Source organism: Lepisosteus platostomus, chromosome 6 (genome assembly GCF_059453375.1).
Source record: "Lepisosteus platostomus isolate fLepPlt1 chromosome 6, fLepPlt1.hap1, whole genome shotgun sequence".
Lineage (NCBI taxonomy): Eukaryota > Metazoa > Chordata > Actinopteri > Semionotiformes > Lepisosteidae > Lepisosteus > Lepisosteus platostomus.
In genome coordinates, this window is record NC_142616.1 from 36,825,842 (window position 1) to 36,850,129 (window position 24,288).

Consider the following 24,288-nt stretch of genomic DNA (forward strand, 5'->3'; position numbering starts at 1 on the left):
CACTGCTATGGCACGTCCGTCCTGTCATTTGCTAAGCTTCCTACAACTTTAAATCTTAAATCCATCTTAAGCACCTTTTTGTACGCACCTCATCCATAGTCTTTTGTAGCAGCTGATAAATATTGTATTAGAGATGTGCAAAAAATATCCATCTTCCCAATTCCCTAATTGGGCACATTCAAGGACAGTAAACCCTGAAGAAAAATGTATTTGTATTCTCTTAGCACAACAGTCCACAAAATCTCACATAAAATCAGGCATTACCTTCCTTTTCACATGTTTGCACAACTCTAATGCTCGGTACAATTTCTGCTCAGAAGTTAAGTCGTATTTGCCCTTGAATCCTGATCCTCCCCAACCCTCCTATAATACGGGCAAGACGCACACACAGCTCTCCCTTCTTGCGGCTTCCCTACACCTTCAGTTTCCTGCTGGCTTCATCTCATGTGCATCCTGGTTGTAAAAACCGCTCTCCCAAACCCGGCTGAAGATGGGACGCTCTGTTTTGGCGACCATCCCACAGTTAACGAGTGGTTATCAGAATGGCAGCTCAAGCTTTGAAGGAAATTCTTTAATTTCAAGGTTTTGCTAAATAAAAATCATTCCAGGGAGGCAAAACTTAAGAAGGAGAAATACCAGTGTGTTCAGCTGCCCTAAGATGTTTCCAGATTACATTTCATCCTAAAACCAAATTCGGTTTTCTCTGAGGCCAAACATACAGTACATTTTCTAATTTGACTATGAAGTCTTGTCTACAGGGAAAATAAGGACTAAGCACTGAGGCTAAGCATGTTTCACTTGTCTTAAATCAGGGTAATTAAAAACACTTTAGAGCTCATTTATAATCTCTTAATGCTAAGGACATGCCCTTCAAGTGTGGACGTTCAGGTCAATTTCTGATAGAAAACAATGTAATGATACCCTAGGCACAGTGCACAGAGGTGCTGTGTAAATACCAGAACTCTTGCATGGTGGTATTTACACCGAAAGTGTGTTCTCTCTCTTGCATTCTTCTTCTGAAGACTCCGAGTTTCGTGGGATTGTTGGGTCACCAGGGCCCCCTGGACCTCCTGGAAGACAGGGCCCCCAGGGGCCAGTTGGTCCCCCAGGACCAGCCACTTTTAGTGGCTCAGGCTACAGGCTGGAAGACATCAGAACCTACCTGCACAGTAAGCCTGGCTTAACACTACTTTGTTATATTGGACAGAGAAGCAAGCTTATTGGAATGATGGGGGTTATTCTGAGTGAAGTACAACACTGTTGGAAAATGTCCTGACTAGCTTTTGATTTCCTGTTTTTCTCTCTTCTTTGGAGGTCTCCTGCTTTGTTTGTACTCGTGTTTTTGTTGTGTTTTGTGTGGTGGTAGCATCATAACCCCTTGAATAAACACTACTAATAAAACACTTCCATATGAAACTGAGTAACACTGCGACCACCCTTAAACCACATCTAGCGCTACATCATGGATAGCTGGCTTCTGTCATGATTACTGTAATTTACACAAAAACTTAAAAATGAAAATATAACCCTGTGACAAGTCTGCTTCTTATCCATTGCAAAATTGTCCAATGTCATCAAAGCTGTTATGAATGCTACGTTGTGGAATTACATGACTGCAGAATATGTTATTAAATGCCACAGGAAAGTACTTTGAAAAAGATGCTATGTAATGATTTGTGTCAGTTTTTGTAACAGAAGCATAAAGATAAATATCTCAAAGAATGCATAAGGCTGTTAACCAATCAGATACTGCAGTTTGATATTCCCTGTATAGTTAAATAAATAGATACACCGCATTCATATATAGCCATGAAAGTGGTTGCTTCACACTCTGACCTCCTGGTGTCGCTGTCGCATACTGCTGCTGACCTACGCCTCTTTCGGCAGATGTTGGGTTCAGTGGCCCCCCTGGTCCTCCTGGTCCGCCTGGCCCTCAGGGACCTCCAGGAGTGTCTGGAGGATTGGTGTCGTATGCTGAGAACACGCAACGAGACCGCTTCCGCACAGAGCTCATCGAGTACCTCACCAGTGAGTGCAGACGTTCCACTTCTCTATTCCTTACAATACACTGTACCCAACAGCAGGGGGCAGCAGCACTTCCAGCTCTCATAGAGGTGTTGATGTACTGGAGCTCAACACTCTGTCCACACCAACAGTATTCTGGCGAGAAGATGAACGTTGTGCTTAACTTTTAAGGTCGAGGGGTAGGGTTAGAATTAGAATCGAAGTTGTGCACAGTGATGCACAGTGCAGTTGTAAGTGAGCACATAACAACCATACATTCACTGTATAACAGACGATTGGAAGAGCAGAAATCCAGTTGGTGAAGGTTGGAAAAAAAGTACTTGGATGAATCTGTAACGCCTCTTTCAAATACAGCTCTGTGACCCTCCTAAAAGAAAAAAAAAAGGATTCTCTCTATAACAATGGGTGAGAAAGGTAAAATATGGACCTTGGAGTGTACTGATCAAATTCTGTAGAACCAAGGTTCATTCAATATTTTTAATTCAACATTATAATAATAATAATAATTGCTTACACTTATATAGCGCTTTTCTGGACACCCCACTCAAAGCGCTTTACAGGTAATGGGGACTCCCCTCCACCACCATCAATGTGCAGCATCCACCTGGATGATGCGACGGCAGCCATAGTGCGCCAGAACACTCACCACACACCAGCTATCAGTGGGGAGGAGAGCAGAGTAATGAAGCCAGTTCATAGATAGGGATTATTAGGAGGCCATGATTGGTAAGGGCCAATGGGAAATTTGGCCAGGATGCCGGGGTTACACCCCTACTCTTTTTGAGAAACGCCCTGGGATTTTTAATGACCACAGAGAGTCAGGACCTTGGTTTTACGTCTCATCCGAAGGACGGTGCTTGTTTACAGTATAGTGTCCCCGTCACTATACTGGGGGCATTAGGACCCACATGGACCACAGGGTGAGCGCCCCCTGCTGGCCCCATTATATATGGATTGCATGAATTATATATAAAATAGTACAGTATAGGACATGGGATTGAGTTGCAGGCAGAGTCTTAACAGACGTGTTGTGGACAGGTGACAGTGTGCGGAGTTACATCTCGGGACCCCCAGGACCCCCTGGGCCACGTGGATTCAAAGGAGAGCGTGGTGACCCCGGCTACAGTGTGGGTGTGGACAGCCAGTGGTCTGGAACGCTAGACTACTCCACTATGGCAGTGAAAGTGTCTGATTACATAAAGTGTGAGTATTCTTACCAAGACTAACATATCTTAATATGGTAAATTCCAGCAAATCTAAATCACAGTATAGACTTATAGACAGCGTAATATAGACTTTTGTGAGATTTCTAATGGACAATAACTCATTTTGTTAGGTTTGCTAAACTAGGCATAGCTTTTTATTATCTGCAATGAAAATATAAGACAAAAGCACAAAGTGAAGGGAATTAATGTTTAGGATTTTAACTCCTCAAACGAGACTGAACAGAGGCGGCTCTCGTACTGTTTATTAGAGCTTTCCTCCAATACCTTTGAGGAGAAAACTCTTTCAACCCTGAACCTAAAGACGGTACTTCCCTTTCATTTGTGTCCTCGGGTTTTGCATTCCTCGCGGGAACTGAGTGGCCATCTTGTTTGTAATCGGCGATAGCTGCATTAAATGGCACACTGTTGACTCGGGTCGTTCTTTGGAATTACATCCTCCATTTAAAAAATAAAAAACAGGCACTTTGTACTTTAAAGCTGTCAGGTATCTGTTCATTTTGAGCTACATCATAGAATCGAGTAATGTTAGCGATTTCTCAGTTGTTGTTACAGCATGAGGTGGGTGCTGGTAAGAACTACAGCTTAACTGCAAGTCCTCTTTCAGCCCAGGGCCTGCTGAAGGACATCTCCCACACCACGAGTGAGCACGTGATTGAGCGTGTGAGTTATCCAGGGCCTCCTGGTCCTCCCGGTCCGCCTGGGCCCCCAGGATACAGCCGGGTCATTGGAGCTTATGGCAACGTCACCGCGGACCTGATGAGCTTCTTCAGAGGTGGGACTGCTGGAGAAACTTCATTGCGAGGAATTGTGACATGCTATTAATTTTCGCTGTTTACATTTTGTTTTCTATTTATCCTGTACTTGAAACCTGTAATGCTGTTTAACTTGAAAGCAGACGGTCCAAATGTCAATGTAAGTTTGACAAAAATGTTTTTAGGAAGTCAGAGAGATTGAGAATGCATGTCATTTATAGTGGATGATAGATTAGAGCTATACAGTGGATTTCTCCACTGCTCATTTTTTATTTTACTGGAGGAATTCAATATTATAACAGAAAGGCATTTTTCCCCTCTCTTTCACTGGTTAATAACTTTTAAATTATTTTAGTAATCATGATTAAAGCTAAGAAACCCTAGCCCACTCTATATTCTCATTCTAATTGATTCTTGGTGTTAAAATATAAACCATTAAAACAATACCATGATGTGTGTGTGTGTGTGTGTGTGTGTGTTGAATAGGATTATTTTAATGGGGGTTTTGTGAAGTCAGTTTAATTAAAAGGACTGTATTGGAAACTGTAAGAGTACCTTTTCATTAAAGGCCTTGACATACAGTAAATATATTTTTTTTCAACTTCATTGCAGAATATGGAACTATTCCAGGCCCTCCGGGTAGGCCAGGTCAGAAAGGAGAGAGAGGCTACATTGGACCAAAAGGAGACCGAGGTACTGTACATTCCCCTTTGTATTTAGTACACATAAAATGAAACTGATATAAACATATACAAATAGATACCTGAAGAGATTTCAGTGATAATTTGCATGTGAACTGGCTTTAAATCTACAAAGTAACATTACAGATACTTTCTTCTTAACATAGTCCTGGTTAAAATTGTTAGCTACAGTAGTGTATGTATTGGAGAACATGCTAATTAACACTGCTAATCGTGCAGTGTTTGGTTAAAATGTGTCTCCATCATCTGCCAGTATGTAACTACTTCAGATATAAGCCAAGTGACGCTTCATCAAGCAACCATCAGTTTCGGTACTAACCTAGTTTTAAGGCATTTTGATGCAGGCTAGCATGCTGTAGGCACTGGCATCCCTCTAAGTCGTTCTCCAATCAGTTTGAGAACTGAGAACCACTCAGAATAATGCCGACAAGATCAGGGATAGTGTAACCATCACTGGAGAGTACTGTTTAATATTATAATATTAACTTATGCCCATACTAGACTGCTGAACATTTTTTAAAGATGATAGTGTAAATTTACAGTATATCTGTTTTCTGGCATGAAAACAATTCCTTGGAAGACAATTGGATCTACTTAATTGTGCTCCGAGTCTCATTTTTCAGAAACACAACTTCTCCTTCCTTAACATCATAGATCTATTTCAACTGCTGGTAATTTTGATAATCTCCTGTTGCAGGTGAAATAGGCCCACAGGGACTGCCAGGAATCCCAGCTGCTCCAGGCCCCAAGGGAGAAAAGGGTGAAAAAGGTAGGACAGTGCTGAAAACAGTTTGAACATGAGACAAAGAACATTCTGGAAGACGTCAAGCTCACCACTGCATTTTTCTTTTTTTTGTAGGAGAGCGACTTGTCGTCAGTCGGAGAAAGAGAAGCGTAGGTGTTTAAGGAAAACTGCAAAATTCACTTTCTTTTAATTTATCTAAAGAAATTTAGCAGTACTTGAAAACTAACTCTTGGGGAACTGGGAATAACAGAGAGCAACAATCTTACTTGCTTTTCAGCGGGATCATACTTACTGTACATGCAATGCAAGTTTTTCCATTTAATATTTTAAATGCAGTTTTGGGGAGATTTTATAGTATTCAAGTGTTACTTTTTTTTTAAAACAAACCATTTTTTAATATTCAACTTGTTCTTGTCTTAATATTTCATTCTTAGTAATTGTATACGCCTAGAAGGTAAAAACTAGTACCACATGTAACTGTCCTTAATAACAACACCATTTCCTCCACCATTTCCTTACAGGTCTATACTTAACGTACTTAAAACAAAAAATGTATAACATGAATTTGGTTAAGTGTCATTATTTTTACAAGTTGTTTTACCACACTCTTTAGATCCAAGCAGTATTTGGCGATCGTGCCTTAATGATTTAAATGTTTCCAGAACAAAATATTTTGGTTTTTGTGACTAATTTTGTACTTTGTGAAAACGGTCAGTTTACCTGCCCGCTGAAGTCAATAACTTTCAGTTTAATTTGAGAGGTTTGTTGTTAACTTTTTATTTGTAAAATCTTCCCTTCCCTAGATAACTAGGGTAGAACCTATATTCTTCTTACATTCCAATACTTTTTTAGATTTGAGCATAAGCAATGTGTTTTTCTCAAAAGTTCTGCACTTGTTTTATTTTATTTTATGATGATTGTTTTTAATGTAAATGCCAAATTGTTAACTTGTTCTATTTGCCACAATATATAAACTGGTTTCTAAAATGTTTCAAACCTAAATCCTCATTTTAGGTTTTAAAAAGGTTTAAAAAAGTCTTGGTCAGTTTTACTCTTTGTACTGACACTGCCATGTTACACAAATTTCATAAAACTCATGTATGCAAGAAATAATGGAAATGTATTTTAATATGAAATTTTGAATAAACCTTTTTGTTTAATATATGGTTTATTCTAGTTTATTCTTGAGTAAAAGATCAAGGAAGTCTTTTTATACTCATTTATTAAATTCTTACAAAACTTTGTAATTAAGGGTGTGTGGGTTGGTGGTGGAGGGATTATTCACATTCTTTCAAAACTTCTTTTGAAATGAACAAATATACTATTTAATGAGAAAAGAATAGCATATATAATCACGTGGTGCAGTTATATAAAAAATGCAATATTAAAATATACAGTAAACATTTTATTTACAGCAAAATGTCAATCTACAGAAGCATATTTCTTCTATAAATCACCTGACCTTTAAAATGCAAAAGATCTACATAGTAAAATCATTGAATTTGAGACATTCAGATTATACATCATTGTAATGTTTACAGACTGGAACATAAGAAAATCACTTTTCAACAGAACATTTGACAGCCTGGAGGCACAACACCCATAAGCTCATCACCATGATCTAGTAACAGCAGACACCATCATAGCTCAGGGCAAGCAGATTTAGATGGTCCATCTAGCTGTTTGTAGGTGGCTGCGTTCACAAACCAGACTCAAACGGGACGTTTAGTAATACATGTTAAATTCAAGTAATTTAACAAGGTATTTCAAGCTACATTTTAAATGCTTTACATGCACTATTGATATATTACCCACAGTTCACGGGAAAATCCAGCAGCAAGGATTTTAGATTTAAGGAATAATGTGTCAAATTTAAATTCATTGCCTTTCTTTTCGAGGTCCGAAAAAGTTATTAAAGGTTTACCCTAAATACGGGGGAAAAAAACATTTTAAATGGAACAGATTATTAGGACATTTTAAGTACACCGATCCTATGGATCAAATTGACAAAGCCATGCAAACCTCTTTTGTGTCTTGCCCGAGTCCAGTAATTATTTTAAAGGACTATTAGGGCATGAAGAATGCATTTCTTAATCTGCAAAATGAAATAACCATAGCCCATCCAATAAAGCTTCATGAAAAGAACTAGTAAAATGTTTTATCTATTCATTGAACAAGATACATCTTGTGATATCACCGTATTGAGAGGGACAAACAGCACAAGCAACTTAAGGCAGTTGAACACCGCCATTTTAAAAATCTAGTAACATAATCATCAAGAAACAATTTAACTTCAGATTTAAGATCAGACCACATGGTTTTCAATGATGATGAGTTATCAAGTGATAAAGGGAAGATAGTCTCCATAAATGTTTACAAAATCAAAATTGTCAAAATAAAGACCAAAATAACAAATGTGGAAGGACAGAAGCATAAATGATAGCATATCACTTTACACTTGATACAGTGTTGTCTATATATGTTCAGTCTTGTAAAGTTAAGGCTAAAAGCTAGTAACATCTTAAACTGCAAAATTGTAAAGTCATTTATATTTAAATAGATACAAAATAAAACATGCAGTGCCCCTCCAAAGTTTAATCACATTTGGTATTTTATTTTCCTGCAAAAGGTTTCCTTAAGTATTTCTTTTTTTAAAAATTGAATTGAGAAGCAAAATTTCAGAAAAGGAACCAATGAACTCTGGGGAAGCAAGTCCTTATTAGAGCAGGCCACAAGCTTGACTTTCTTGTACAAAACTGTTTCATACTGCATATTCATAGCAGACACTGAACACTAGCATGATATGACTAAAAGATGACATTCTTCACATTAGAAAGAAATTCCCCTTGGGTTGTGTGCCATATCTCTAAAATAAACTAGTTTGTCTCCTCACCTTAATTTGTGCCATAAATAAAAGGTTCTCATCTTGTGCATTACAGCAAAGTAACAGCAAGTTTGAACTTCTAATTCAAACAGTTATTTTGTTTTAAATTATAAGTAAAAGGCTTTTTGTTTTCTACATGTCCATGGGAAAAAAAAAGGTTCACCTTCACCAGTGTGAAAGAAAACTGCCACAGTAGTATATACAAAGAAACAAGTGTTTTAAAAATTAAACAAAGACATGCATCTATACGGTGAAACAGAACAGTCATTTTGAATAATATTCAAACAGGCAAACAGTATAAACCAGTACTGCTTTGTTTCTCATTCAATATCTTTTGATAGAATTTAATGTATCATTACCAAATGAACACATGAGAAACAAAGTATATAAAATAAATTTCAAGATTCATCTTAGAAATGTGCACTTTATACCTTACCAAAAGTACATTCTTTCTTAAATGTAATTACAAGTATTAGGCCTGCGACAGTACAGAACTAATTCAAGCACCACCTGATCTATTATATATGTATTTTTAGGCTGTATATAACCGTTTATACAATTTCCCAGCTACTTTTAGTGCAAATAACATCAGGGAAATATAAGCAGCAAATATATATTTTTTAAATAATCTTGTATAAAAAGCCAGCTCAAGGGAACAAATTATTTTAGGCACTGATTTTTTATGAGGAACCAAAGAAATCTAATTTGTTGTAAATTAATCACAATGATCAAAACAGTAAACTGCCTGAGCTGTTTTGGAAGGATTAAGTTAAATACTTAAAGTTCAAATAGTGCCAATACGCTGCTGCATTTCAAACTTTTTTCAATTGCTGCCTCAAAACCCATAGAAAAAAAACCCTTCATAACCCATTTCACTTGGATTTATTTTAAATATATTCCACATGGTAAAAGACCATTTTAAAACCAAACTGCAGCCATTTTATACTTCACTGTCGACATGTTGTGGAAAACAGACTGCAGTTTGTAGCCTTTTCTTATTCCAGCAAAAAAGAGGACAAGATAATGACTTCAAGTGTTCAGATATTTATGCTGATTGTCATCACTGGAGAAGATGAAAGGCAGAAAAGTTTCCATGATGCAACCAGCACCTTCCAGTTTGTGTTCAGGAGTCTGTGTGTGGTTCAGAACATGACGTGGATTAGAATCCTGTGGAATGGACGCTTGGTATAGGGTAGAACTTGGAAATTCGACTCTGTGCCGAAGGGTTAAGGCATTCTGACTCACCACTCATTTTGAAAAACACCTCTTGTTCCTGCAGCTTTCGAGAAAACTCTTCTTCTAGGGCCTGTTGGGATTCACCACACCAGAAAAGGACGGTCAGTTGTGAAGAGCTATTTACACGTTTTAATTGTAAAAATTGACCTTACTAAACTACATAACGCATGCACAAAAATATACTTATAGGAATACATATTAAAATGACGTATCAAACTGATTTTGTTGAACAAAAGGTCTGAAACGCCCACCCATATATACCACTTAGTGTATACATTGAGGACTGATTTACTTAAAAACAGTTTAAAATTCTAAGTAAATAGCACATGGAATTGTTTTTCTAATAATTCTAAATTTGTATCTCGTTAAAAGAAAAGGAATAGCCAAATAAATCACATTTTAAACACAAATTAAGATTACAATCATGAAATGTTATTCAATTCATAACTATCAAAAAAAAACTTACAACTCAATGTGAAATATATTTCAAAGACTAATCATTGGAATGCCTACTACTGAATATCAGATATTATAATATGAATTTTAACACAAATCTTGTAAAGCACTTCAATAAAGCTGCAGCTACTTTTAGTGCAAATAACAGAAACATCAATGTGAAAGCGCTTTAAAAAAGGTGGTTTACCTTCTTCCTGGGACGCAGTTTCTCTCTCCAGTCCTTCAGCTCTTGACTGTGCTCCTCATCGAGCTCCTTCAGCTTTTGGGTTTCGTGCTCAATCAGGAGGTGGCACTTCTCATTCTGATACAACCAAAGGTAGCCCATTAGTACAAGCTGGAGAGAAGGCCATCAAAGCCACTATTCTCACACCATTCACAAAGCGTTTTTGAGAATAATTTCAGGGCAAGTCCCCAAAATCAGGTTTATAAAGCATTAATTGTATTCTTTACTCTGCAGAGCTCTGTTACACATGTATCCAAAGTATGGGTATTGGATGATAACTGTCCTGGTAAATATACTACTTAACTATTAGAATCTTAGTACAACATACAGTATTGGCAATTAAATGGCTGTTTATTCACCTCAGATTCACTAATAACTCATTTTTGGAGAAGGGAAAAGTAACTAAACCTCAACTGTGCACCAATATGATTTTGCACTTGTAAGTCTTATACCACTAGCCTAGGTCTAACAGAATCCCCCTGCTGCCAACATGAATTGCTACAGCATAGCGAGACTGCTAGCTAGTGGCTGTTTGCTGTACAGCAGTATAAATTTTAAATCGGTACAGTTTTGAGGATTCTGAACTCTAAAAATGTCCCTTCATGAATGACTTTGCCACATCTGTTAAGCGGATACACAGGTATGCACCCTACCTGAAGCTGTTGCAGTTCCCGAATGTTGGCATCACACTGCAGCTGGAGATCCCTCATTTGGTTCTCATGCTTCTGGTGCTGATGAAGTCTCTCGTTTTTCTGCCTTTTCTCCTCCTGAACAGCGAACTGTTCATATAAAACAAAAAGACAACATAAAATAAGCAGATGGATTTCTTTTTACCTTGAGACTTTAGGCATCCGCAACAGAAAAGGTAGTTTGTGTTTAGACCTGTGATGAAAAAGTCAAAGGAGAGATTCGCTTTGACTTTTTGTATTATTCTTCAGTGTAGAGACAGGTTAGGCTTGAGGCTTGTTACTAGAAGACTAAAGACTTTAATCCCATTTAACACAAGTCAGATTTACATGGGGGGGTTGTTTCTAGTTCAGTCAGTACTAAGAAACTTTAGCAAAAATTAACCAAACGAACTTGATGTGCTAAAAGTCCCGAGAGGAAGCCATTTTGAATTTCTGGTAATACCACACCATGTTTTCAGGAGACTCAAACTTAAATCCTCCCAATGTAATGCAGCAAGTTGTTCTGGATCTGGTTTATAGACATTCTTTGGCTCAAAGCTGCAAAACTGAAGCTTTGGCATGAAGAAAGTAGTCAGAAACTCCATGTGAGGCAAGCCAAGAGCAGCTCAAAGGGATATGAGGGGGAGAGGGCAGGGAAGTTTCAAGTGGGCAGTTCTGTTGTCTATACACGTATAGAAACTTGCATAAATTAATCCCGCTGACACTATGCACTTCCTAATACAGAAAGAAAAAGGGCTGTACTTCCTCAAATCACTTTACCTGCTTGACCTTCTCCCTGTCTTGCTCTGGAGTTCCAGACGACGTGATCCTAAGGCTTTTTTTGAACATGGCCATTCGGGTCTTGGCTTCACTACGCTGAATTTTGGGCAGCCTGCCTCTTTCCTGTGCCTGTCTTGTCTTCAGATCTTCAATCAGTCTCTGATTATATCTCTGCATCTGCTCCATTTCCTGAAAACACACAGATGTTGCTTTAATCGCACTGCACCTGCAGGAGTTGTGTCAAATGAAACTGTCACTTCCTAGGAAGAAAAATGCGAACATACTTCATGGAAAAAAAACCTGCAACACGCTACAAAGGATATTTTTTTGAGCAGAACCCAGTTTGTGGGTGCAGTCTCAATTTCTTACTTTCTCGTGTCTCTTCAGGAGTTGGTGTCTCTGCATGAAATACTGGTCTTTTAGCTGTTGCTTCAGAAGCTGGTGTTTCTCTTGCAGGTGTCGTTCCTCCAGCTCCCAGATAGCAGCTTCCCGAGCTACAGTATAGGACAGTAAACACAGTTCAGTGCTAAAATGGTATCCCGAGCTGCGTAACGCCTTTAAATTCTAGTATTTTTGCAGTGTTTTAACTACGGGATACCAATAATGTATCACAACTTTTTTATTCAAATTTGTGATCAATTTAAATGTACCTCAAGAGAAAAAAAGACTCAGCATGTAATAAAGTTGAACTGCCTATTTGTGACAACTTTGTGTAAATTTTAGCAATATTTTATTAAGGAAAATCATTTGTTTTCTATTGCCTTTAAATGACATCTTAAAATCCATTTAAACTTCCATTTGTAATCACAATAACTTTTCATCTGCTGCTGTTACCCACTCACATTTCTGAAACAAAGTGAAGTTTCACAATTAAATTAAGATTAGAGTAACTACATGAAACACGTAAACCACAGGAAATTTGTTTTTCTCCGATTAGCCAGGCTTGCCTCTCATAAGCTGCTGCTTGCTGTTCAAACAATCCCGCTCAATAGTAGCAATCTCATGCTTGTGCTGCTGAATAATTTTCTTCAGGGCACTGTCAAGATCCTGCTGCTGCTTCTGCAGGAACTCCTGCTCCTATAGGAATCCAAGCACAGAAAGGGCTCTGTAAATCTCCCATTCCACACATCACAAATGGACAGGGACAGCCAGAGCCGCAAACAGAGAACCATGCAACATTAAACGCAAGCACTTGGAAAAAAACAACAGTTGCAAACTGGAGAAAATATCAGTCTAGCTAGAAGAGCCAGCTTTTTAAAGGCATCTGACACATTTAATAATAAAGACGAAAGACCAAACACTATATGGATGTAGATCGAGAAGAACTGAATTCAACATGTAAAATACATAAAACAGTCTTTGTGGGAAAACAAGAACATTGTTCCTTTTTAGGAAGAAATCTATTTCTAACCTTTCGTAACCACCACTGCTGAATTAAACAAAAGCAATGGTTTATTATCGACAGTGAATCTGGTGGCTTAAATTAAATTGATTGACTCCTAACTGATTTTTTCCTAGCATTTAAACCTTTTGCTCTGAAACTCCATTTGAATGATGTGTTAAAATCAATCAACAACTTTCAATAAGAGTAAAAATAACAACTGACTTAACCCATAAAGACTCTTGCTCAGAGTGCAGATTAATCATGGTTTGGGCTCCAACCTGGGTTTTGTCACTAGTAGACTGACCAGAGTTGAGTGGGCTTCAGACAGCTATGGTATCCTTGGTTTTCATAATCAACAGCAGTTATTGGGATCAAACGGGCACTTGTAATGTAAGTTTGCCATGACGTCAGAGAGCGACGTGCCACTTCTCCCATCGGTCCTACTGTGAAGCTCGCAGAATATAAAACGATGAATTTCTCTGACAGACAGGCTGGAGAAGTCTGTGCACAGGTTGAGGATTATGGGGTAGGATACAGTTTATGCACAATGCACTAGTCAGACCTCATTTATAATATTATGTACAACTCTGATCACCACAAAACAAAAATATATTGCTTCTTCAGAATCAGTCCTGAAAAGAGCGACCAGGTACCTTCCTGAACTCAAAGGACTGTCTTACACTGACGAGCTAAAATATCTAAATTGAATCAGGTCTCTTGCAGTCATACCTGTTCAAGTACTGAAATCCTCAAAGACTTTAATGAAAAGTCACTCCCACAGACCCCCTCAGACTCAACACAGCAATACAAAATCTGAGGATGTAAATGGCATCTAAGTGGAAGTGCATTTAAAATGAAAAATAGGAAGGGTGTGGAGTCTGGAACCAGTAACCCAGCCATTATATTGAAGCTGATTCCATTACTTCTTTCAAAAAAACGGATTTGATCTGGGTTAGATCAATAAGCTGAACGACCAACTTCAAACTAGGTTCTAGAGATTAATGCGTGAATTGATTAGGAGCTGACAGTTCAAAAAATAAAAATTCCTCAGAATTATATACTCCGTCAAACATCTTCATTTTCACTACCATTCTTGTCCTGTTAATTAACAGGTGCTGCTGTTCAAAGAAAACGTGATTACATGCAAAGCTATTTTATAGCGCCCTGATTCATGATACTTTTTTTTTTAAACTGCACTTCATTTTGGTAAACAGTGAAACCAATGAACAAAGAACAGCCATTTAATAAGTGTACCATACAGGAGAAAAGCTTGAATAAAAAGACTAATGCACCAACAGAGTGACAGCAATCCAAAACAGACCCACAGAGATGCTCACATGTGCCACCTTTGTTTCAATTTGGTCTTCAATTTCAAACATGTACTGTAAACCACTCAAGACAACATCACTGAAGTCAGAGGTCTTACTGATACAACAGATCCGTTGAACCAGCGCTTAACTTCTGCCGGGCTTTAATCTTGTGGACAGTAGGTCATAGGTTCCAGAGTACACAGGCAATTTAAAGTAAAGATAACACAGTACTCACAAACTCCAAGCACTAATCTTCAAATATTGACTGTTACAGGCAAACAAGTTAATGTACTGTATAAAGTTATAAGGGATTTTTTGTAAACACTACGTAGAATGACAAAACATTGTTTTGTAAAAATATTATTACTATTATCACACCAACTCACAGACCAGCATTATGTCCATTATAATATGAATATTATGGCATAATATATGTCTAGAGTATTTTCCTGGTCACAGATAACACACATAAAGGAGGAGTTTCCAGAAGTATGAAAAACAGAATTTTGAGTGGAAAATTGCTGTCATTTCCTAGATCCAATGGAGTAATGGCTTCATGTTTTCTTCAGGGTAATTAATACAATATTCAGTATGCTAAGGGATTTTTTAAATATATCCTCAATGCTGTATTTGATCTAAACAGCAATCTAAACTAGCACAATCCTACAATTCCATTTTAAATGGAAAAATGTTACTCTGTGACTTTTTAGCTTTACTTTCCAGATAAACACAAATATATTTTGGTTCCAGTTCAGTATGTTAAGTTAAATCAAAATTGATTATCAGACATTATGATACAGAGGCTGTCAAAGTCTTTCTTTCACCAAAAGTAAAAGCTGTTGTTTTAATTGGGACAGTAGAAAAAAAAGCTACACTTGAATTTTGGAGAAAAACCATGTAATAAACTCAATATTCCTCTTGCAACAGAAATATTGCAATTGTACTACAGCCAACAGAACTAAATATGTACAGTATATATCAATGTGTTAGAACAATATTTTATATTTAATTTGCTATATAAGTACTCAGAGTAGGTTAAAAAATGTACACTTTTTATAGTCCTTATTGCGAGTTTTACAAAACAAACAGATTTGCAAACTGTAGTGTCGGACATGATCATTTCAAGTCTGTTAAAACACTGTATTCGAAAGTAATCATTTTACTGCACGCATGAAAATAGGAAACAAAAAAGGGGGGAGGGGGGGATTTCTCCTGGCAAACCTGCAGATCTGAACAGGAAAATTTTCCTTCTTTTTACTCCAAATGTGAACTTAGTGATGGATCCACAACAGCACATGTGAGCAACAAGAGAAAGGCTGAAGAGGGAAGGGAAACTTACATCCTGCATCTGAGCGTTGAAGAGTGTACATGAGGACAACTGAAAAGACTGTATCATAACCTGGGCGACACCCTGTGGATTAAAGCAGATTGCACTTCCCAGGTCAGCAAAAAGGCACAACAGCAGCAGACTTGCAAAATCCCCAACAACAGCACACAGGCACACTCACTGGACACTGCAAGGAGCTGCTGGGTGAAGAGTTTGAAAAATGGTCCTTAACAGAAAAGAGAGGAAAGTGGAGCACAGAAAGAAGATGGATGGAGCCCAAGCTCTGTCAGGTTCATTGTTAGATGCCAAACGCTTTTTCCTTGTACGTTGAAAATAAGGGCCTTCCTTTACGTCTGTCCATGCATTGTTCAGAACCCGGGTGTCGCAGCTGTATTTAGAAACTGGCAAGTGGATATGGGGGGAATGAATAACACCTTATCGAGGGTACTTGCGAAGATAGTCCTGTATAGGCTGTACAATTTTATTCTTATAGGCATATCACACATGGTTTCAACTTGGTTTTGTAAAAGTGCTTCACAAAAGTCCACCGTTCAGAAAAATATTGAAAAAAATAAAACAGGTTCATGTGCAGATTTGTGATTCTCTGTAAAAAAAGCTGGAGAGACCAGTAACTCAAACTCCTAAGCAGTGATATTCATAGATGGTGTCTGATTTTACCTGTTCCTGCTGGATTTGTGCTAGGTCTTCTTTCAAGCGTTTCATGAGCTCTTTTCTCATGTGTTTGGGAGAATTTTCCACTTCGTTTTTCACCTACAGTATAAGCATGCAGACGATGGGGAAAACAATGCTCTCTAATACTTTTCACAACAAGCACGCGCTCCGAAAATTGGCAGCCAAGCCTTTGAGTCAGAAAGCTAGAGGGCGTTTTGTTTAAAGCCAGTTTTCTTCTGTTAGTGTCACAAAAGCATGCAAAGTTAAAATGTCTGATTTTAAAAATCTTTTCTCGACATTTGAAAAAAAACAAAACATGCTCATTTAAAGGTTTATAGCACTTCCCGAAAAGATCTGCCAGGGAAAATAAAGCAACTGATTTTAATTGACCCAATGCTGAAATAAAGAATAGTGATGTTTCCAGATGAGACAGAAAGGAGAAATGGAAAAATAAGTTAAAATGAACCCCAGCACAGCTTGTCCCAAATCCACATCCTTATGGGATAGGTCAATCATATAATGAATCTGTATTATCTGATGCACACTTCAGCTTGCACTGCTACCTACTAAAAGCTTTATGATGTAAAGTCCATATCAAAACTGACGTAAAAAACAATGAACAAAGCCACATTTTCTAACAGTTTTACTGTACAATTATCTATAATCATGCATCATCTTCCTTAATGCATGAAACACTGTATAAGGTTTACAAGAGCCTGCAAAAATCAGACTGTGCATCACACTGTGGATCATGAAATGGCAGGTAAGAGAGAAATACTTTAAACCTCATTTAAAGCAAGTATGGGATTACAGTGTGCATCAAGTAACACAAATTGCCTTTGGATAGCTAGAAAAATGAACTCAATGTGAAGACAGCATTTATTTAATGTAAAAGGCTCTTCAAGTCAATGTTTGAACCAAAACCACACCAGCACTTCAAAATGTATTCCACCACCAAAATCAAACTGCACACTTGCACACACACAAAATATTAGTACAAAAAAAACAAAACAAATACCAGTACATTAGAAAACAAATACTTTAAGCAATTTTCAAGGACTAAACGTATTGGAAAAAATACATAGCAATAATAAGGCTTTGTCTAATTCTCTTAAAAACAGTTATTCTCTATTTTACTTTACCATAAAATGTCAGGATTAATTGCTTTTCTCAGTCAAGACTTAACATTTCATTATTGACGTTCATAACAGACAACAAAAATATTTTACTGAACTGCCAGTCCTGGCTTAAAATACGGACTAGAATTCGATTACCAAAATATTATCATATGTGGCAGACAAGCAGTATTTATTTTATAATGGAAAAAGTAATAGGTTTATTCCATGCTGAAAAAAAAGAAGAAAGAGAACACAACGTTTTGGCCGTGGAGCCTTCTTCAGGTGTTCACTGAAGTTGTGTTCTCTTTCTCCTTTTTTTCAGCATGGAATAAACCTATTACTTGTTCCTTTGCAGCCTACGCATGCTGACGCAGCTACCCACCTTTATTTTATAATGGTGTTATGACACCTCAAATTACTTTCACTGTCTGTCAGGTAACAACTGATAATTGTAGAGAAAAAGTTAAGAAATATTTTTAAATAAAGGGCCCAGGAAGGAGACAAAGAAATTTTCTTTGGAGACATGCGTCACTGCCTTCATCTCATATCATTTTTCTTATTTTCTAAAAAAAATGTAAGTTGGAAACCTCTAGCTCAACGTTAATGTGCTGCATGTGAAAATGATTTTCTCGGCATGTTGAATACTATTCAGAGCCCTAATTTCAGACATGAGATTATATTTTTAATGTATTTATGGTCTCACTTTCATTTATAAGCTTTCTTACTGAACGAAAGATGTATCAATACATAACAGGTTTTAATGTATAAAATAAAAAATGTTATATGTTCCTTTGATGGATGCAAATCACCGTCCAATAACTGAATAATAGCTTTTCCACACTTATATTACTTAGCTAACATGATTTAGCACAGCAAAATTAAACATGAACTAGGTATTCTGAAGTTGCAGCTGGTAAAGAAAAATGTTAAATATATTGGTTTAGATCCTTAGGTTTATTGTTCAATACTTTATGTTTTTTAATTTCAGAAGATATGCATTAAAATATCATGTTGTACAAACCTTGTTTTCCTGGGGTTTTTTTGGGGGGGTAAAAAAAACTACTGAAACAATTATGTTTAGATAAGACAAACAATGCCATTTTTATATTGCATGAAATGATATTGCCTGCTGCCGATTTATTTTACTACTGCATGTAATCAGGTGTAGAAAACCTGTTGGCAATGTGAAATATACGTTTTAACCAAAGATGAAAGCATTCTGACACTGAGATACAAATATTTTAAAACAATACTTATAATTCTGAAGGACTGGCAATTCAGTAAAAGTCATGCTCCCTTATGCAGACTATATGATAAGGAATTTAAACTATACTTTAAACATGTTGTAAAATAAAACAAATGAATACAAATTCTAAGGAAAATCAATAAAATCATGCACAATTTCATATATTAAACCTTTCATGCTTGAAACAGCAACTACAACTGAATGAAAAACATAGTATCAGTGTTGCCATATTCATATGAATGCAAGATATGAGCCATTCCAGAGCAGGGGAGTCAAGCGTGAAATGGATACAGCATGCTAAGAAGAATGACAAAACCCTCACTAGAGGAGGGATCCTGGAAATGCTGTAGCTATGCCTGTTGGCCTCAAAACTCTAATTAAATGGTCTAGATATTTTTTTCTGCATCAAACGGCTTAAGTAAAACTGCTTTCAAGTGTTTTCAACATGGATGGGTTGAATACGATTTTACAAAGCCATAATAATAAAAAACATTGTGGCAATAGGTCGGTTTTACTGGCTAAAGGCCTACACTCTTTGCATTGCTTCAATGTGCCATTGCAATAAGAACTATATTAAAATAATTCAGTATATAAATGATTGCTATGGCAGATTTGAAGCAATTGATGTTGAAGTTGTTTCAAATTAATTTTGTTAAATACTATATTTTAATAGATTGGAAAAAAGTGGAAAAAAAAAAGGTATGTTCAATAAGTGTGACAAGACACTTTGTAACAGACGTCACAATAGCAAATATGACCACTGATCTACATGAATCTGAATGCATCCAGAAATACACTGACATCAAATCCATAGTGAGAAGCAAAAGATGTTAAGATCAAGCACCACCAAGTTCCACCTTCAGCACACCCTTCTCAGAATTAAGATATGGAAGAGTTATCAGAAAAGCGAGAAAAATGTGACAACACCAGTACCTGTGAGCACAAATTGGTGTTTTTAAAGAAAACAGTTTACATTTATGCAAGATTCATTAATAGTCATTAATATATAATCCTGATTTGCAAGTGTCCTGCAAATTTCGGGGGGGGGGGGGCTTTCTAAACTTTAAATATGAGAAAATATATTACATATTTAAAATGAGCTAAACTGAGCTGCAGTTCTATGCGGGCTTATAAATGGAAATAATGAACGTGTCTGAGCTTCGCTTCTAGGTTAACGATACAAATATTTGAAGCAAATGTCACAGCAACGGAAATAATAAAAACATATGCAGTTCAAGATCCATATCTGCAAGCCAAATGTTCAAATCTATGGGCATTGTTTGGTATATTAGTGCTCCTCCTTAGCAATAACGGCACAAAAGTTTTATAAACAATTCTACCAACAAAAGAACAAGATTGTTAGACCAGAAAGAAAAGCATAAGCAGATGCGTTTCTGATCCATGTCCAAGTTAGACCACCAGCACCAGACAGCAAACCACTCAGCACTGCCTGACTGGACACCATACAGAGCTTATCAATATGGCAACAAGTTTGGGATGCTACAGACCATTGTACACATAGGCGTAGCTGATGGTTACTAGGGGAGCCTGAATTTTCCTACCTCCTTCTTGCGGTTTTTCAGCATGTTCTGAAATTTCGACAGGTCCTTCTCTTGTTCTGCCTTGATACGCTTTGCCTCGTCCCGCAGGCGGTTGGTATGATCTTGCTCCAGGCGCTCGATCGTCTGTTTCTGCTGCTTCTCCAGGTTTTCAATCTCTTGGTCATACTGACGTTTTTTCCCCTGTCAACAAATCAGAACTATTATGTCTACAATTGGAACAGTCAAAATGGGACAAGATTGAGCTTTACAAGTATGAAAGTAAGCTACGCAGAATGTACTCTTTGACATTGTTAGCAGGGATCTTTTTTTAAAAATATTGCTCGTGGGGTGGCAGGAAGATGACCCAGATCACATGGGAAAGGCCACTCATTTCTGATGTAACAGTATTGACTTTCACTTACCCACCCAGTAAGTGCTGACTTTTGAAAGGCCGTGAATGGGTCACGGCTGACTCACCGTCATCTCCTTTTCAAACCGGCAGAATATCTGCTCTCTCTGCTGCTGTAGTTTGTTGCTCAGCTGCTGCTGGGCCCTTTGTTCCTCCTTCTGCAATAATCTCAGCTCACGCAGTTCCTGGCGTCTAGGAAAGGAAATCAGTGCAGAGTGGTACCAAGTCATGTATTGTGACTATTTAATAGAAAGGCTTACATACACATTGTAGTAAAACCCAACAGCACTGCTGTACATAACTGCTGAACTACATTAAAAACAAGCTTGTTCACTTGTTCCTTTGCAGCCTATGCATGCTGACACCTGCTTGAACTACATTAGAAACAGTTGTTTTCTTAAGTCTGAGATACAGCCCACTTGGATTTCTATTGTTGTTCAAATAGATGACCATTTAATTTTCACTTCATTGTACAGAATTAAAATGAATTTTCATTGTTGAAAATTAAGAATTTTATACCCTTACCTGGGATCTGGCTTTATAAAAAAAATAAAGAAAAAAGAATGATATCTATAGAACCTAAACAAGATAACTGCAGGGCTTTATAACCTGTGAAAAACAACATCCCCTCTACAGCTCCATACCTTAAAAATCTCATTTCTTCATTCTTTGTGTCATTGTCAGTGACTATCTTTGAGGTGGTGACACTGACTTCCACGCCATCAACCATGAATTTTCGGGTTTTCTTCAAGGTTTTCTTCTGTCGCCTTGTTTCCTTTGGAGAAAGCATATGAAATTTGTCTCCCTTTATGTTAAATCTTCTTGGTTAAGAAAATGTTAAAAACAAGCTCAGCTGCAAACTGAAAAATATAATTCCTCGTCTCTTCAACTCACCTGGATGGAGACCGATCCAGAATCCTTGTTTTTGGTAAGGAAGCTGGATATGGACAAATTCAGGTCAATGCTGTTGTTTTCAGCCGCAGAACTGCTGCCAGAATCGGAATCCTTTTCTTTAATCTTCTCAATGTCAGGCCGCACTGGTACATCTTTGTCCTTCTCTCCTTTTTCAGAAGCTCTGAGAGGGATTGAATCCTCTGGTTTCCTCCCTGCCTCCTCTTCCTTTTCATCATCACTTCTGACAGCATGAGGTACAGGAGGCTTTGTTTCCTCCATGGATTTCTCAGCTTCAGTCACTGTAACAATGATGGTTTGGTCTTCTTCAGCAGCTGGCTGGATATCCCCATCTGCAGCTTGTGCTTTATCTTGAGAAGCCTCTTGAGAAGCCTCCTCTATGGACCCGTGCTCTTCCGGGACAGTTTCAGTGGAGCTCTCCACTGGATCTGGTCCCCTTTCAGCTGCCTCCTCCTGCAATACCTTTTCTGGCTCACCCTGTTCTCCTGTCTTCGCCTCCAAGGCTTTACTCTGCTCCTCCTTTTCACCATCTTCCACCAAAACAGCTGCCTCCTTATCTGGCCCTGGTGAGGGGACTTCTTTAACTGCAGGCTCCTTTGGAACATCTTCACCTGTGCTTTCTGCAGGCTCTCCTTCCTCCTTTGTGCTGATCTCTAGTGCTGATTTGTCCATATCAGATTCCTTTTCTTTTTCATCTTGCAATTCTTTGGTCTCCTCGATCTTAGTGTCATCTTCCTTTGATGCGCTTGGTGTCTCCGCAAGATATTCCTCCTTCTTTTCTGTCGGTGCTTCCTCTTGGTCCACGAGAAGCTCCTCCCCACTGCCTATGTCCTCATTGCTGGTGTCAGAAATATTGTTCTCGTTAAGTTTCTCAATCTCCGTTTTGTCGGCTTCGCTAGTGCCTATGCCCTCATCCGAGAGCTTGTCACTGGCCCGGTCTTCTATGTTCTCAGTCTTCTCAGAAACGGACTCCAGAATGGAAGCAGACTGCGAGAGCTTCTCATCTTCAGAACTTGCAATGCTGGCGTCTGAAGGGGCTCTCTTGTGGCCAGACACGTGCTGTTTAAAATTAAAAGTGAATGGTTTTATAATCATGAAGATGGTTTCCATTATACATTCTATAAACTATGTGCAAAACGATCTTAAAATTTTCCTCAAAGGGGTTTCGGTCATGCTTTACAGGTACCAGACCTATTCATTCATCAATTGTTTCCCTGTAAATTACAAAGTCCTCTCTGCATCTGATTGTGTGGAGGTTTACTGATGGGGCTGACAGACTTACCTGTGCTGGCTCCGTTTCTTCCTCTTCCTCCTCCTCTTTACCCTCCTCTATCTCCTCAGTGACCTCTGCCTTGGCCTCTGCAATCAACTCTCGAAGAGGCCGGTTATCAGCCACATTCACCACAAATGGATGCTGTCAAATGAAATTTAAAGAATGTTAGCTACACATGAGGAAGATCGTAAAAGTAGGCTAGAATACTAAACATTTCCAGATATCCAGCAATTCTTTGAAGCCAAATGTCGATCACCTGTTAAGTTTTCATACTAATACTTCTGTATATAGCCCTCTCACCTACTATACTTACATTCTAATGGGCTTCCACACCTTTTACAGGATGCTATTCTTCCTCCATGTCTTCTCTAGGCTTGGGAATTTTTCCTGTTCCTTATAGTCCCGTTTCCATGACTCAGTTTAAGGCGTTTTCATAATGCAACTGACATAACTGCTTTTATGTAAGGATGAGATATTAATCCACTCCTCCAAGCTCTTATCTAACATGGACATTAGCACAGATCATGCCTTCTAAATTTGTCAATGGGCTAATAAGCAGCTCACAATACACAATCAACATACTGTTACAAGTAATCCTGGGTAACCCCAGCTGCCCTGCAGATACTTATTATACTGTACATGGCAGATGCTGCCTGTCTGTCTTTCTCCCTTCGTTCGTCTACCTTATACATGGGAAATACAAGTGAATTACAAAAATGCAATTCAAGTTTTTCACTTAACCAAATAGGCACAGATTTATTTTAAATATTCAGGTTGTAAATTAAATGTCTATCACAGTTTTTTTCAAGAAAATGGAAGCAGATCTGAAAATGACATCAAAATGTTCTCTGAAGCTCCACATTGAAAAGTGAATGGATAATGTGTTATGTGTTGAATCAGCAATAAACAAAATCTCAACAAGAAAATCTGGGAAGCAAATGATACCCTTTAAAATTACTGTACACCCTTCCACCCTTCCTAAAAAAAAGCTGAAGAGTCATTGTTGGTCTATGTCTGCAGCTGCTGTTTAACCATTAAAAAAAATTATACTAATTTCATGGTTTACACAGATGTCCTTAAACTTATAAGATTTCCTTCAAGGGAAAAAATAATTTGTATTTTCAATCACACACTAGCAATGTACATAGTTACAGGGAGTCAACAAAACAAAAACAATAACATCAGCAGTACACATCCTGTCAGAGACGGTTCATACACATTCCCAAGGTAAATAAAGACAAAATATCCTAGTACTGTACAACACATTGTTGATATAAGATCAGGAGAGCTTGGCAACTCTAAATTAAAACCTTTACTTCTTGCTTTGCTTCCCTTAAACTTATCAATTAATTTATTGTATTAATGGCTGTGCTTAGCAGCAAAACTAGGCTATATTTTGT

At 37.8% G+C, this 24,288-nt stretch overlaps 2 protein-coding genes across 8 annotated transcripts in view; one reads left to right on the forward strand and one right to left on the reverse strand.

Annotated features, from left to right (window-relative positions):
* The window catches only part of col17a1b (collagen, type XVII, alpha 1b), a 46,583-nt gene extending 39,972 nt beyond the window's left edge, over positions 1-6,611 (forward strand). The window contains exons 51-57 of one of the 2 annotated variants that reach the window (XM_088635705.1): positions 1,023-1,169; positions 1,888-2,028; positions 3,064-3,228; positions 3,856-4,023; positions 4,616-4,696; positions 5,402-5,473; positions 5,564-6,611. In XM_088635705.1, coding sequence (XP_088491831.1) covers positions 1,023-1,169; positions 1,888-2,028; positions 3,064-3,228; positions 3,856-4,023; positions 4,616-4,696; positions 5,402-5,473; positions 5,564-5,610 — 821 coding nt within the window. In that variant the 3' untranslated portion in view covers positions 5,611-6,611. The remainder of the gene's footprint in view (positions 1-1,022; positions 1,170-1,887; positions 2,029-3,063; positions 3,229-3,855; positions 4,024-4,615; positions 4,697-5,401; positions 5,474-5,563) is intronic. The other variant, XM_088635706.1, reaches the window with a different exon arrangement.
* Positions 6,612-6,841: 230 nt separating this feature from the next.
* slka (STE20-like kinase a) overlaps positions 6,842-24,288 on the reverse strand; it is a 42,672-nt gene continuing 25,225 nt past the window's right edge. For 2 of the 6 annotated variants that reach the window (XM_088635707.1, XM_088635711.1), the window contains 12 exons: positions 22,898-23,029; positions 21,598-22,674; positions 21,348-21,478; positions 20,772-20,895; positions 20,316-20,495; positions 16,396-16,488; positions 12,644-12,773; positions 12,066-12,190; positions 11,697-11,885; positions 10,902-11,027; positions 10,213-10,326; positions 6,842-9,639 (listed from right to left, as the gene is read on the reverse strand). In XM_088635707.1, coding sequence (XP_088491833.1) covers positions 9,493-9,639; positions 10,213-10,326; positions 10,902-11,027; positions 11,697-11,885; positions 12,066-12,190; positions 12,644-12,773; positions 16,396-16,488; positions 20,316-20,495; positions 20,772-20,895; positions 21,348-21,478; positions 21,598-22,674; positions 22,898-23,029 — 2,568 coding nt within the window. In that variant the 3' untranslated portion in view covers positions 6,842-9,492. Of the gene's footprint in view, positions 9,640-10,212; positions 10,327-10,901; positions 11,028-11,696; positions 11,886-12,065; positions 12,191-12,643; positions 12,774-15,729; positions 15,802-16,395; positions 16,489-20,315; positions 20,496-20,771; positions 20,896-21,347; positions 21,479-21,597; positions 22,675-22,897; positions 23,030-24,288 lie in introns of all 6 variants that reach the window. The other 4 variants (XM_088635709.1, XM_088635712.1, XM_088635708.1 and 1 more) reach the window with 4 other exon arrangements.